Raw genomic sequence first — 16,491 nt, 5'->3', positions numbered from 1 at the left:
CAGTGTTTCAATGTACTCAGTGTTCTCACAATAGAACTCACAATCATTCATTTACAACTTTATTGAAATAATTTTTACCTTCCTTACAATATTGTTAATAGAAGTAAAACTTTCATGTTTTCAAAGAAAGCAATTTTAGTACACTTATAAAAACTGCTCTGAGTGGGACTTTGCATCAAGGGCTCAAGTGGAAAAAAACAAAACATAAATACAACACCCATTCATTGTTCCCTAAATACCTCAGTAGACAAGCCCAGTATTATAGATGTAATGGGAGCATTTGTTACCTATTAGTAATTGTACACTTTTGTCTGTGTTCATTTTGTAATATATATAGTACAATGTGAATGTAATAACTTGTATCAAACAGATACATTCTGTTTATACACTGTTGATCACAAGAACATGTAGCTCTGGTTGATATTTGCTGATAGATAAAAAATTAGGGGCTGTATTGTTGCATCGTCACTTGCCATGCCTTCATTTGCCAGTTTTGTCCATCAGTGAACATCTGGCTATCTTCTTAAAAATCAGCGAGCTCGTCTACTGCCGAGTTGAAATCCTTGTCTGGAAAGCAAAATATTATACGTGTGAATAATTGTATAGCTCTTCATAAGCAACATCCACATGTGCTAACCTAGACCCACTATGTACAGTGATATATTCCAATAAGATCGATAAAAAACAAAACAAAAAAGAAGTTTAAAACCTTGTCCCAGTCATGTCTTCATTTTAAGACCTTGTTAACAGTCAAGTATCTTTCTTCCTTTGCTTTCACTGATTAAAGGTATAGTTCCTCTCTATGTATTTGTTATTAAAGCATGTTTGTTTGTTTTTTTTTGTTTTTTTTTTGCTATTCTAAATTCAAATTATTGTAAAAAAAAAAAAAGAAAAAAAAAAAGAAGGTGTACAAATTTGGAGTTGCACATTTTTCAGTGGGAACATTGTAAAACAGGAATAAAATTGTTAATTATTATTATACAGGTAGTCGTCGACTTACGACCACGATTGTACCGGTCGTGGAGTAGGCTATATGTAAAGTACTGTGACATGCCGGAAGCTGGCACGCACTGTCGTACGCCGCGGCTAGTGATTGTGGTCGTAAAGTCGAATGGTCGTAAGTCAGGTCGTAAGTCGGCGACTATCTGTACTTTGCAGTCTAACTAAAAAAAAAGATTGAAAAACACTTTTTCTACAACAATGTATATATTTGGATAATTTTTTGTATAATTAAAAAAAATCAAGACTTTAGTAATGAAAGGAATCAACTTTCTGTACCTCCTCCTGCACCTCCTGGAAGTCCTGCACCACCCACATCTCCTGATGCTGCTACTCCTCCTGGGTTTGCCTCGTTCTGGGGTGTTGAAAGCAGGCCTCCAAACAATCCTCCTTTCTTCTCTTTGTTACCCGAATCACCCGCCGAAGGAAAAAGTCCTCCGACACCGCCTGACTTGTTCGGTTGCTTTGCATTTCCTCCTCCTCCTCCCAACATAGATTTCACCTTTAATTTGGCAGCTGAAGCTGAGTTGGAAAAAGCAGATAACATTTAGTTAAATATAAAATTAGTATAAAGTATAACGTACAGCTCTACTTATAATAAAACTGCAGAAACAAAGAAAGACACTTACCTGCTTTATCAACAGCAGCATCAACAAAATGATTCATAATGTTTTCAGGAATGAAGTACTTAGCAGCCAAACAAATGTGCTTCCCAGTGTGTAGAAGTGTGTGTTTGTGATAGCAGGTCAGGGTGGATGCTTATGAAGGGGTGCATTTACATTCTCTTACACACTGAAACTAAAACGCTATTGGCTGATTAGCTGAGTGTGAAATGGAAACAGGAGGGAAGACATGATCAGGCTAGACTGGTTTCACTGGTTCACTGCTGTCTCATTCTAAAAATATTTAACATATCTTTCACTTAAGGACAGTATGGGATACTTTAAACACATCTTTAACCTTTAAGAAAGTCCAATTATCTGTAAATCGATCTATAAATCAAGCATGATGCGAGATCAATTACTGTGTTTAAACAAAATAAAAATGGTAGCCCTTCAGCTACTCAACTTTAGTAGCTAGCCAGATTTTCCATTGTTAGGTTAGATGTAAAAACAACTGACTTTAAGCACTAGTAACCTAGCTAGCATGTAGAAAACTACTATCACACTAGCTAACTTTCTTACCTTCAAATCACGACCAGATTTACAAGCAAGCAAACATTAACCCCAGTTCTCAGGGTTACTAGCAGGCTAGCAATAGTTAAAGCCATTCGCCAAGTTCACTGGAAGTATCTGATATTGTATTCAGGAACCAAATTTAGTGACATTAGGAAATTTTGTTTTACAATCATTATTTAGGTTTGTTAGGAAGTACATTTTAGTCTAACATTATATTTTGTAACTGGAGGTTAGAGTGTGAAAGAGGTGGCCCAGGCTAGCTTGCTCATTGGGGACAAAATTACTTTATATATATATATATATATATATATATATATATATATATATATATATATATATATATATATATATATATATATATATATATATATACATATATATATATATATATACAAAATCTTATGTCAGAAAGTTTGTGGTCACAGATAGCTATCAAAAACCTCTTCAGGAGCTCTGTATGTGTAATATGTGTTGCTAGTGTACAGTTTTGTTTGTGTTTTGGTGCATGATCTCTGTATGGGTGGAGGAGTTCTCACTCAGCTGGAATGTTAAGATTCCCTGATACTCATTAAAATAGTATCACACAGAGTAATAAAGAAGCAAATTATATATGCAATTTAAGATTCTGACTGGCTTTTAAACCAGAAAATGATCCTCGGTTATTTTTAGTTTCTCCTAGAAAGCAGAATAATCTGATGAAATTTGAAGGGAGATGTCTTTAAAATCACATTTATTGCTGTATTGGTGTCTTGTATTGCCATTTTTGATACTGTTGACACTGAACATGACTTTCCTTTGTTCCTCTGTGAAGTATTCTCAGAAAAATCGCCCATCTTTAGTCTTTTTTTTTTTTTGCCTCACTCTTATTTCCTTTAGGCAAAGACAATTTTCTCTAAGATTTAACTGAGCTTTTCTTACTATTTCATAAAAATAAAAAAAAATTAAATATAATAATCTTTGTATTATCTCACACAGTCCTGTGCAATATTTTGTGCTGTTATAATGATGGCAATGAAAGTGGAAAGGTGTCTTCAGGGCAGGGTGTCTATCTGTCCTAGATTTCTGCACATACTCATCATGCCTGCTTTATTCAGTTTTACTGAAACGACATGTACAAAAGGGTGGATGTGGAGAATGGGGTGTGACAACAATCGGTATGGGTGTAATCTTGGTTTGCTGTCACTTCATTAGTTTTCATTGTGTTTCCTGTATAGGAACATTTTGTCAATATCGACTGGGCAAGCCCTGTTCTGTTCATATCAAAATGAATATATGATTAATGTGCATGTACAAGTACAAACAAACCAGTTTGTAAGCACTTCACTTAAGAAGAAAGTTTTAAAGGTTTAAATGAAGATTTATCCTCCCCTGACATCTGCCATTAACTTACATAAACATTTATAAAGTATTAGAATCTCAAGACTCCATTCATCTGTTGTTAGGTTTCCATGTGGATAAACGTTGCATTCATAACAAATATTTGTAGGTCAGTGTGTACGTCTGGTATGCCAGAGTCATGTGATTATGATGACAATGATGATTTGTCACATAAAAACATACTACATATAATTTAGGGTGAGAAAAAAAACCCTTTCACTGTCATACATTTTCATACACTGAATAGAAATATTTTAGATTTTAAATGAAGTTTTAATAAAAGGCCTCCCCCAAATAAATATCTGTTTATATACAGAGTATATTTTGCAGATAACACATGTTTATTACAGTTTACAATACATTATGTGGAATATGTTATAACAAATGATACAGAACATATATTTTAATACCTTTAATATTGTCCAATTGATGTACGTTCCTATCATAAGCTTTAAAACACTTGTCTTTTATGGTTTTTAGACAAATTATTTCTTTTTTTTTTTCCTTTTATAACAAACTAGGTAAATTGCAAAAACGCAGGATGACTGGAAGAAAGTTCTGTGGATAGATGAGTCAAAATTTGACAACAGAGGAACAGTAGAGATATTAGCCTCATGACTGCCTCATGGCCGCAGTAAAAAATAGAGGAAAATGTTTAACGATTGCGGTTTGTTTTGGAGAAGGGAAGGTTGGAGATTTATTCCGGGTCAAAGGGATATTGAACCAACAACTTTCACTAACATGCATTACCATCTGGACTGTGGCTAATGGAACCAACTTCACCATACAATAAAACAATGACCTGATGCATATGTCAGCTTTATAAATGTGTTTTAAGAGCAAAAATGCAGGTAAAATGTTATCATTAATGGAATGGCCTGCCCAGACACTTAACTAAAATCCTATTGAACTGCTCTTGGATGAACTGGATCATAAGGTCAGTAAGAAATAGCAAAGAGGCATAGCTGAAAGTATTTCAGTTAAGTGTTTAGAGAAACATATGTTTGAAATGTGTAAAGCTTTTATTCATGCCAGAGAGGATTTTTTACTGAAAATAAAATGTAACAAATGTATATTTTTATTATATTTATATGTTTTGTCAAAGTAAATCTTCATATTGTTAAATTATCTAGTTTCTTGCACATGAACAAGTGTCTCACAAAACCATAAATTAGGTGTTTCTAAACTTTTGAAAAGGAACTGTAATTTTTATGATTGAGATTGTAATGCATTAAATACATGATTTTTTGACACCTTGCAAACCATTTTTACTAATACTAAAATATAAAAAAATACTAAAATATTATCTTACAAAGACGATTTCATGCTCAAGATAAAAAATATATAAATTGACCTTGTAATCTTACAATGATAAATATTAGATATAATTGTATATATTCATGAAACAAAGATATGTTTTGCATTGCAAAAGCAGTGTCTATAATTTGTCAAAGTGCTTATGTAGTATTACATTGTGTAATTTGTTTAATACCCTTTTTGGTGTAAAAAGAAAAATACAATACTGGTTCGCATTTTAGTTTGTTTATTTCAGGTGCTGAATTAATTTAGAAAATAAAAAAAAGGATCAATTGATGGTGTGCCACAGTTTTAATCAGTTAGTGAGTTGTGTTTAAGGCAACATGCATAGCTTCTGCAAAACAATGCTTCTCATTTCTGCTTCCACAATTTATTCAATTTTCAAATCCCTTTTATTTGTATAGTGTTTATAACACTGGACATTGTCATAAAGCAGCTTTACAGAAGGAAAAGGGTTGCCAAAGCATGTCTACTAGTAATTCATGTTCAGATTGTTGTCACTTCAGCTTCATAGCATTACTTGTTCTTGGAAAGTTAACCGTTGTTGAGCTTATCATTATGTCATTAACCTTCTCCATCATAATTGTCATCAAGTCTTTATGCTTTATGCTTTCAGTGCCACTAAGAAATTCACTGAAACCTGTGAGGATGTTCGTTTATTTTCAACACAGCAGATTTATAACTTCCACTCTACTAAAAACCTAATAGCTGATCTTGATTTCTGAGGTATTAGGCACTAGTGCAAAGGGTTAGTAAGACACATGGTTTCAGGATTTCTTAAAGCTGATACAAGTACAGCACATATGCAAGCTATCTTGAGAGCAAAGTATATGTATACATATATTTCTATATTTCTATTTGTATGTTATAGAACCCTAAGCATAAGCGGATTGTAATAAGGCTGATTGAGGAGAGAGAACAGTGTAGGTCTGTGTGTGCTTAGTGAAAATTCCATGTAATTCACAAGTCCAGAACAAGCCTTCATGAAAATCAAAATGAAGGTGTTAAACGTGGATGGAGTCGACAAAATCGTTTGGAGGCCAAGATATAAAAAACACCTTCTACATGATTAATGAAACTGGAAGGAAGTTTACAAGACTTAAAAAACTGACAGTGAGACTGAGAGATTATGTCTTGATTTCCATTAGATGAAAGGCATTCAGGTATTATAGTACTATGTCTATTTCAATTCAGCTTCAGCCATTTATTTATCAACCCTATTTGGGAAGTGTTTTTGACACACTACAAAGCTTTGCTATTGGAGGGACCGAAATACAAGTAACAGTAGGGAACTGATTGCAGTTAACATTAACTTTTCTCTTACTATCCTCTTGAACACCTAAAAGACTTGCCACCCTAGTCACAAAGCCACCAGTCCTAGAGATAACAAGCCTGAAAAACAAAATGGGAAAACCTGAAATAGGAGGGAGAATGAACAAGTACAATTTGAGCTTTGGAAAAGAAAAAAAAGCATACAATATTAACAAAAGTGTAAAATTATTATAATATGATAAGACATTAGAGATTAACTCTAATCCCATGTTTTAGCAAATTGGGGTGAAAGTGGGCCAGTCTCTGCTCTCACCACCACCAGAGCTGTGATACACAGTAAAGACTAGGAATTGCCCAATTTTATTTTTATTGCTTCACAATAGTAGGGGCTGGTATGTTGTCTGTTTCTCTTACCTATTGTTCTACGTCTGCAGCTGGCTCTGTTGCTCCTTCAGTTTGGGATGGTTGAGCCTGAGAAGAGATGAGGAAAACAAAGGCTCAGATACAGTACGTGATCTGAATTACTTCTGAACAAAACAGGACATAACATTTTAGAACCAGGGCAATTCTTAACCAATAGTCATTTAAAAAATAATGTCCACAGTATGAAGTTACATAATAATAGACATTATTTTTATGTATATATACCTGGCAGTAAGAGTGCTATAAACTAAAAGCATCGGTGTGTATGTCTGTAGCGTTGAAGAGAATTTCTTGGTTAGTTATGAGTACATGTATGAATTTTAAATTAGGGGGAAACGTAAAAACTATTTTATAGCAAAACCCATGCATCTAAAGATGATAAGATGATTAGAATTGAATGATTTATTAAGAAAAAAACAGCATTAGTTTGAATATAAATACAAACAGATTAATAGAGATTGCTTAGTGGCATTGTTGTGTTTTTTAAACAGAAATACAGTAGGTACAACTGTAATCCAGATATAGAATTCAACACATTGAGTGTCATTAAGTATGGAATCGATACCATAATCAAATGCAAATGGTGTTGTCTGTCCTGTCACACTGGTTAAACAGAAGCCTGGATATGTTTTGTGTTAACGGTTCGCATATTCATCTGATTTGATCTAAATTTCTCAATAAAAGACAACACCCTTCTGTGGCAGTTTTCTTTTCCCCACACAGTTACTTCATACAAAAACATCCAAAAAGTTCTGGTCGTCAAAACAAATACTGATTGACCTAAACTTTGCCATGGCATTAATTCCCCAAAAGACCTTATTGTTTGCTTTTTAACTAGAGCTAATCTACCAAACTGGATATAACAGAAACCTAGATCAACCACAGTGGCATGCATTTTCAGCATTGACAAACTTTCTCTAATTAGACTGCCAGGAATCAGCTTTGTTTCCATGGGTCAGTTTGGCCTCAGGGGAGGAGTGATAATTACATTTTTGTGCTTCATGAGTTTTATAATCAGACTACATCTCTTTTTGCTGAATAAATCTATTTACATCACCTAAAACTTCTGCTTGATCTTAAAATGTACGTTATTTAAATATCTTTCTTTGAGGGAATGAAATGGTTTGATGTTTATGAGCTTATGAGTCAAAAACATGCTGAATGTCTGAGCCCATGTTAGCACCTCCATAATCAGCTGTTCATCCTGGTAATAGCCACACATGAGGGAAACAGATCAATATAAAACCATTATTAACAAAGTCATCTAAACAGAAAACTCTAAACAGAACTGTTGTATTACTACAGTTATTAGTTCTATGCATATGGTTATTCTTCGGGTGTTTACCGGGTTGATGATTCCAGTAGATGCCACTACAGATTCCAGACCCTCCACTGCCTTCTCTGAGACCTCATTGGCTCCAGCTACTGCGGCTTCACCCATAAGATTCGCCTGTTCATTTGTCTTCTGGGCAACTGTGGACATGAGACAATACCTTTACTCACAATATAAGTACTAATGCTATCACTTATAATAATATTCACTTTTATTTATATGCCAACTTTCATTGTTGAAATTAGAGCTACAAGCACTGCAAAAAAAAAAAAAAGATTTAACAAAATATAATGTATAACAAAAATCACTCAATTATTGCTAAAACATTCTCATACAAACAACTATTAAATAATAAAATATTGAATAATGCTGTGATGTAATGCTATTAACACACAAATGTATTTTTCTATAACAGCACATCATATAGCGGTCTTTACACATTTATTATTAAATATTCAGTTATAGTTCACAAAAGGTCATGGAATCTCTAGTTTCTAAATAAAAGCATTAGTCATTTTTTTCTTTCTAATAAGAAAAAATTCTGGTCCTGTTACAGAGAATCCATAAACATACTGTACCCTTTCCTGAAGACTTTCGAACTTGAACACTTTCTGTTACAAGGCAACAGTGGAGCCTCCTTTCAAAACCTCCAGAAATCTCACAAACTATTGTATATGTGAAAAATAACCGTCACTATTCTGGAAAAAGGTTTCACTTTATTTTGCCGTGTGCTTGTGGAGATTTGTGCTCATTCCACAACAATGGTTTTATTAAAGTCAGGTACTGAAGTAGGGTGAAAAGGCCTGGGGTGCAGTCAGCATTCCAATTCACTCCAAACTTGTTCAGTAGGGTTGAGGTCAGAGCTCTAAAGCAAGCCACTTAAGATGTAAACCATTGTTATACTGGAACAGGTTTGGGTATCCTAAAGTTAAAGTGAATGAAATATTTCATGTTACCACATCCAAAGACATCCTATACAATTGTGTGCCTCTAACTTTGTGGTAACAGTTTTGGGATAAATCACAAATGGAGGGAAAAGTGGTGTGCAAGTGTGTGACTTTATATCCTTCTAACCTGTGTTTACACTGGAAACCACACCTTCCTTTGTCTTTGTACCTGCGAGAAAGACAAAAAAATATAAAGGTTAAATATAAATGTACATTGGTGGATCTGTGGTGGTTTAAAAAAGAGTGTCAACACAACAAATGTTTATCACAATGCATTTCTCCTTAGTTTTGCTTATATCCTGCCTTGATTTGAGGCAAATTCATTGTGTGTGTTATTTAGGTATTGCACTACAAAGCCATCTATTTTTGGACTTTTTGGACCACTGCAGCCTCTACTCTCTGTGTATGGCCAGAGTTCTGCCAAGCCTTATAAAAGGAGAATAAATGTCAGTTACACATTTGCCCCAGATCCACTTTTACACAATATGTACAATGGACACTGATGTTTTCTAATTCCAGGACAACCCCCACTCAAACCTCTAAAATATTCTGAATGTCCATTTTTACCCCTAAAATTCAAATCCCAGTGCAATGTGGGCCACATTCTTCCTTGTCTTATGAAAATAACAAACACACTCACGCAGACATGCATGTAAAATAAAGCTTTGTTCTTGTTCTCCAGTACAACAGGCTGATTTAGCACAAGCACATGCACATTCCAGAGAACCCGAATACCACTAGGGGACAAACACTAAGGCCTGGTCTTTATAAAACTGCTACTGTGATCAACAGAGAAAATCCATTTGAACATGACTTGCACTGTATCAGATGGCATAACATGAATTCAGTCCATGTAATAAATTAATAAATAGTACATTTTGTGCCAGACTAGTATTTGGGAAAAAATTACTTTCTTTTGCAGAAATAGACTAAATGCATAATGCAATTAAAAAAAAGAAGAAGAAGTTAGGCTCTTTTCTCCTTTTAATCTGGTCAACTGACATTTTTCACCCACCACCAGCTCTCTCCTATTATGCCACAGCTGCACACTGGAGAGGGTAAAGGGTAAAACGTGTGTTCTCTAAGATATGTAAATCCAGCCAACTGCTGCATCATAGGGCAGTATAACACACTCTGAGGTAAACATTGCTTGCTCTCTTCCACATTTATGAGCTCACAGACGGCCATGATTGTCCAGAGTTGCTGTGATTGGCAAGTAAGGCACTGCATGCCAGCTGTAGGCTAGAGAGCATAGACATCTACACATTTTATGTTTTAGCCAGGACTTGTATAATCAAATAAATTATTTGGGGGAATGTTTCTGTGTTTAATGTATTCATCAAATGGCGTATTATAAAATATGTATCATATAATTATATAATTTAGTGTTTAAAAGGCAACACCATAAATTTCAAATGCATTTCAGAAAAGTTTATTTATGTATTCTCAAAAATCTGATGCACTGTATATCTAAAGCTTTGACCTCTTTTTACTGGCCTTCCCTTTAACCAGTCTATTAGTTTACTGCTTTTTGCCCTTGTCCTCAGACAACTGGTTTTTGTGAAGCGACATACACACAACCAGGCAGCCTACACACTACCAAATTGAAGGACTATATGAATGATACACACTCATATCTGTATATCAGACTACATAGACCAAAAATTCTCTCTCTTTTTCTCAGACATCCAATATTTAATGCACCCTAGATTTCTGTAACACACCGAGTTGAAAGCATATGATATCTATATTTATTAGGAGACCTTTTTGTTCCTCAGCCAAATGGAACCAAAGAACACAAGCAAGAGCTGGCATAAATAATGCAGGTGATGCCTAAGGTTGAAAATCTTCAATTTGGCTCAAGTTTTTGGATTGAAATATTACGTATCATGTCCATGTGTCAAAGATAAAAAAGAGTCAGTACTGCAGATGTGCAGCGGTATTTAATAATAAAAGGTTATTAATGTTAACCTCTAATTAAACAAAACGATAATTTCAGATTTAAATTAAAATACTAACATGATATTAAAGATATTATCATTTTAATGGCTGTTAATAAAATCTAATGTAAACCATTTCATTAATAATTGAAATAAACTAATTGATGACCTTAACAGAAGTTATTACAGATAAAAGATAATAATAGAGGATAATTTTGTAACTATGAGTGAAACATATAAAATACATAACTTCGCTTAATAACTATTAATATTACAGAACAATTTTACATTTGTGTATATACACATTTCTAGCAGTATAGTTAAATAAATGTACTTTTCCTTTGATATTGAAATACATTCCCAATGGCTCACATCTAATTTCTGCTCATTTTGTTCTTGAACTAGAATTATACAAAATATACAAAACATTCCAGTGTCAAAAAGTAAACGTATTCCAGATCATATTTCTATTCTTTGTAGTTTTTAAATTCTTTAGCATTGACCCATAAGGGAAGAAATATTTCAAAATATTTGAGAAAAGTTGCTAAGAAAAGTGACTACTCTCCTAGTGTATAGTGTGCGCCCAATCGAAGCTTCTGGTCTTTTCTGGTCCATTAATTTGCAGCACCCTGATCATTCTGGCATCAATTGATCGTCTTTCCTTCTGGTTCCCACCCACTGCAGTCAGAGAAAGTACAGCCAGAGCCACAGGGCTGTACTGGGTCACAGCAGGGATTTTTATCTGCATGTGAGTCTGTGAGTGTGTGTCAGCAGGGAGTGCTGATTACTCGGCTTGATATATGAGCAGCGGATCAGAGTAACAGGCAGGTGGGGATGCTGGTAAACTTTACAGTTCTGCTCACATCATGACGATGCACATCAGCTTTAATAATGACATCAAGGACCGCATCCAAATGGCACCCCGTTGGAGGGGGTGCCGAAGCTTAATAGGGTTTACAGACATAAAGAGTAAAACTGGTCTTAAATAGATTTTTTCTTTTCCCAGATATCAACCATTCTACATTTGGCTATTTACAGAAGCAATATTATTTCTGGAAAACAACCATTGATAATGGAACTTTTCTTACATTTTAAAATCCTTTTAATATAGAACCCACCTTGAATAATTATCTATGGCCTCAATTAATCACTCTTTAATCATGTTAAACCTTTTAAACATTATCCTTAACCACTCTACAAAACTTTTATCCTGAACGTACCGACATACATGACCCCCTCCTTGGTTTTGGCAGCCGCCTCCTCCACCCCTGCCTTTGTCTTCTCAGCTGCTGCCACCACTCCCTCCTTGGCAATGGAGAATCCCTTCTTTAGAACGTCCATCCTGAGAACTGTGTTGATCTATGAGGGACCTGCAGCTGCTTCTGGCTGTGTCTTATAGCGGCTCACGCACACAGTGTGTGTATGTGTTGGACTGCTTGTTGGGTCCTGGGTGAGTGTGTAAGAGAGTACCTCTTATGAAAGCAGGCTTGGCACTGAAAGCACAGACAGATTGAGACACCCTCAACAAAGAGGGCAGTGGAATGGATGAGAGAGAGAGACAGGGAGGGAGGGAGGGAGGGAGGGAGGGAGGGAAAGAAAAAAGGGGGGTTAAAATGAGTATGTGTGTGAAGAGAATTTTAGCTAAATTAATAAGAAACCATTGTGAAAATGTTAATATCATGCTAAAAATAAACCTTTACATTAAAAATAACGCTGTTTTATATGTTTAGAAATGTAAGGTTTTTTTTTGCTGGTCAATTGATTTAAATTCAAAACTTCAAACTATTATAATGTAATTTATATTATTCTCTTATATTAATTTGTGTGCATTTTTTTTTTTGCATCTTTTTTACTCCTAGAGCTACTGTTTATGAAAAGTGCACTATAAAGAAAGAGTATTCTCACTCTTAAATATAAAGATATAATTTAAACCTCATAACTCTATCACTACTAGCCTTAAAAGTGAGACCTAAACTGAAATTCATCTTTCTCATTTATTTAATGTGTTGCATTAACTGATCCTGTGATCCTGTGGAATTAAATGAAAGAGATTATGTAGAAAAACAACGTAGTGATGCCTGTTTACAAGAAACAATAGAAAATATAAAAATAAGGCTTTCATCTGGCTTACCTATATACTTATACACTCTAGTTTGTAAACAAACGATTCTGCATGGCCATCCAGATGCTTAAACTTATTTCTAATGCATTACGCTGCTGTAATTAGAGGAGCTCTGAGAGCACAGAAACGAGGATGTGCTTAGCTATAAATAGACCAGTTGGAGTTAAACCCTAAAGACTGTTATTTTAAAACTTTTCTCCACTGTTTGTGGCTGTCCCAATAATAATACAGGGAATGACTGAAGTGGCTCAGTTCTATGACCTGCATCATAGACCTGCATCTATTTTATGTTGATAAAGAGATTGAAGTAGATTGTACAGCCAGGGTTATGGGTTATATAAATAAATAATAAATGAACAGAGGATTATTTTGTGGTTATTAATTTTACCTGTATATTTGCCCCTTGGACATTTTCTATCTTATTTTTTATCCTACCAGATTACTCTCTGGTATTGTAACTCTGACTCTGCAGATCCTCTTCTAACACTGAGCGTGTCTCTCAGCCTCTACCACGCCCTGTTCAAACAAAATGGACAAATGCCAAAGGCTATATATAGAATGCTGCATTCATCAGGACAATGGGAGAATGTAAGCTGATATTGGCTCCTGCATGGATGTGCTCATCAGACTCATAGATGCAACAGAGATGGAGATCCCGTGCCAGTCGATGAGGTTGTTGCAGGCATCTAACCAGGACATGTGAGAATCCACCGCCATTATGCGTCCACGTGACATACAGAAAGAATCATTCATCAATAATTAAAGGCACTCTGAAGATGTGGGATTGACACAAGCATCTCGACCACGAGATGGATTACGAAAGATAAATCTGCATTCGTTGGCAGGAAGAGTCAGGTGACTCTCATAAAAGGCTTCTCAGAAGCATCTGTAGTGTTGTCCACACCCTGCAGTGGTTTGCTTGAATTTTTACACCTTTAAGTAAAAAAAGGTTTGTGAGAAGTATAGAATTTACCTTACAAAAGGTGTATTTTCACAACAGTGAAAGTAATTTCACTTTCTTTTACTTTCTTTTCTTTTTGTGGTTCAGGAAGAACAAATGTGCATATGTGTGTTTTGGTACATGGCCAGAAATTGCATTTAAATGCAAATAAATTCTCATGTCATTCACATAAGAAAATAACATCTGAAAAATTGCAACCATATGCCCGAAATGAGACAACAACATTTGAAAAATGAATTAACCCTGTGAGGAAAGACATGTACTGTAAAGACTTGGCAAACTGTCAACATTCATTCTGAAGGTGTTGGTTGTGTTTGAGGTCAGGTCTTTTTTGCAGCTCCTATGGGTTCTTCCACTCCAACCTTACTAAAGCACGTCTTCATGGACTGTGCATTTTGCACATGGGTACGGTCATGCTGGAACATGTTTAGGTCTTTTTTTTTTTACTTTTAAAGAAGGCAAACATTTAATGCACTAACAAACAAATGTCTTTACCTTTTTATGCTCCTACCTTTAGGGAATAACTACATATAGCTGCGAAGGTCAGGTGTTTATACAACCACACTGCAAAAACTGATAGAAAGCTTTCCCAGAAGAATGAAGGTTATAATTACAGCAAAACGAGGAATAAATCTAAAATTGTAGATTCAACAAAGTCATGTAGATGTGATGGTTTGGTGTCCATACAGTCTACTTTGGTGATATAGTATACTTTCAACTGAAGAATCAATATAACATTTGACAAAATGACATGTTTGACATGGGAAATGTAATTGTCTACACAAATGTCTGAGAGTAAACAATATTTGTATTCTTCTGTATTATTGTCTGTAAAAAAACATGAAAATAACGAAACATGAAAATAACAGGAAGGTTTGGGACTGATCTTGTACCTCAGCTGTCAACATTTACTGTATGAGTAAAATGTAGAAAAAACAACAGAGAGACGCTTTAATATGCTCAGAAGGAATGTGGGCAAGAGACTAGGTGTAGGATCACTGAAGCAAAATATTAAATATTTAAGGTCCTTCCCTAGCATTTCTCACTGGATAGAAGTACAGAGCAATCTTTAATCTGGAATTCAACTTGGCACAGAAACAAATAAGAGGAGTTTCAAATATGCTAATCATTAAAAGCAATAGAATGTACCTTATACAGTACCTGCCCTTACTATGGTGCCAAGGAAGAGATGATAGAACCCATAGTATTTTAGTGATATGTTAATAGTAGTAATAACAGTAATAATAAATTTATACAGGTAATCATTTCAAGATTAGTATTTTAGTGTCACCAAAACATTTTTTGACATATTCAATTATCTTTACATATTTTTGATAGATTTAGGACTGAGAGTAACACTGTACACAGAAATGGCTAAACCCAAGCACAGTCTCTTCGGTATCACAATGTCAGAGAAGTGAAACATTAATTAGCGATTACATGCTAAAGTACACATAAGCCTTTGCCACTTATATGTGTATGGAGAAGCCTTTGCCAATTATAAGAAGAGCTGCTCACATGACTTTTGCAGTCATATATATATTTTCGAAGTTTTAGTTCTTTTTACAGTTAATGTTCAAAGCCTCTTAAATTCTAAAGTCTTGAACATTCTAAAAAACTTAAAAAACATTATTAAAACAAACAAAACAACAGCCTTGTTAACTATGAAGTGATTGCTCAGTGAGGAAAATAATGGAAAAAAAAAAATACAGCTAATTGCTAATGCAGTGGCTTTCTCATTGATTTATTTTAAAAGCCCATAAAATAAATATCGATATACACTACAAAAAAACAAGCAGATCTTTTCTGTCAATGTCAAACAATCACTGGATTGCTCTATCAGTGGCATCTGTTTTATGTAGCTAGTTAAAATAATAATTATGGGTATATGTATAAGTTGGAATGTACAAGTTTAGTACCCATTTGTTGTTTCTTATAAGTTTATCCCTAATGAGCAAGCAAGTGGCAAATGTGGCATGGCAAAACTCCCTGAGATATATAACAGACTCAAAAGGCAACCCATCCGGGAGGCACTGAAGGTCCATTCATAATAGCCAGTGGTGGACATGTAATTCGTTTCTGTACTTAAGTAGTTTTTTCACTTATCTGTACTTCACTGAGGAGACTTTAACTTTAATTTCACTACATTTCAAAGTCAAATATCTTACTTGTGACTTAACTACATTTTGTGAAATCAGTCATTCCTTTTAATTTATTAGTGGAAAAAAAGCTTAACTGGTCAAGTACGCAATAAGCCATGAATCAGGGTCGAGCACACGCTCTGTTTTAAACTTGTTTTGATTGCCGCTTGGTGGTACAGCGTCTACTTAGCACAAACATACAGTTCAGCATCAGTTCAAGAGCAAGCAGAACATTTTGAGAGTAATAAATGATGGAGGAAACTATTGACCAGCTTGCCACAACACCTATGGCCTTATTTGCGTAATTTAATTGAAGAGAAGGTTTTAAGCTCATGATAATTTTAATAAATATCAATCAGTGTTTGACTCATTCAATTAATTTTTATTTGTATATCGCTTTTAACAATGAACATTTTCTCAAGGCAGCTTTACACATGTAACGCGATAATAAAGATTATGATTGTTCTTTATAATTGTACTT

At 34.6% G+C, this 16,491-nt stretch overlaps 2 protein-coding genes across 3 annotated transcripts; both read right to left on the bottom strand.

The window, feature by feature from the left end:
- Positions 1-49: 49 nt before the first annotated feature.
- On the bottom strand, positions 50-1,814 carry LOC310724454 (uncharacterized protein). The gene is made up of 3 exons (XM_083538485.1): positions 1,629-1,814; positions 1,279-1,521; positions 50-567 (listed from the first exon to the last, which is right to left on the bottom strand). The coding sequence occupies exons 1-3, from the start codon at positions 1,663-1,665 to the stop codon at positions 524-526; spliced, it is 324 nt and encodes a 107-aa protein (XP_083394611.1). The 5' UTR covers positions 1,666-1,814; the 3' UTR covers positions 50-523.
- Positions 1,815-5,080: 3,266 nt separating this feature from the next.
- Positions 5,081-12,345, bottom strand: sncga (synuclein, gamma a). Of its 2 annotated transcripts, XM_083539331.1 has the most exons (5): positions 12,007-12,345; positions 8,974-9,015; positions 7,912-8,039; positions 6,558-6,614; positions 5,081-6,263 (listed from the first exon to the last, which is right to left on the bottom strand). In XM_083539331.1, the coding sequence occupies exons 1-4, from the start codon at positions 12,125-12,127 to the stop codon at positions 6,558-6,560; spliced, it is 348 nt and encodes a 115-aa protein (XP_083395457.1). In that variant the 5' UTR covers positions 12,128-12,345; the 3' UTR covers positions 5,081-6,263. The 2 variants fall into 2 exon arrangements, with proteins under 2 accessions (XP_083395457.1, XP_083395458.1); XM_083539332.1 differs by lacking the exon at positions 8,974-9,015 and having other exon boundaries at positions 7,912-8,059; positions 11,985-12,307.
- Between the last annotated feature and the right edge of the window lie 4,146 nt (positions 12,346-16,491).

This window comes from Silurus aristotelis (genome assembly GCF_946808225.1).
Source record: "Silurus aristotelis genome assembly, chromosome: 4".
NCBI classification, from domain to species: Eukaryota; Metazoa; Chordata; class Actinopteri; order Siluriformes; family Siluridae; genus Silurus; species Silurus aristotelis.
This window is presented reverse-complemented; position numbering and strand designations above follow the sequence as displayed.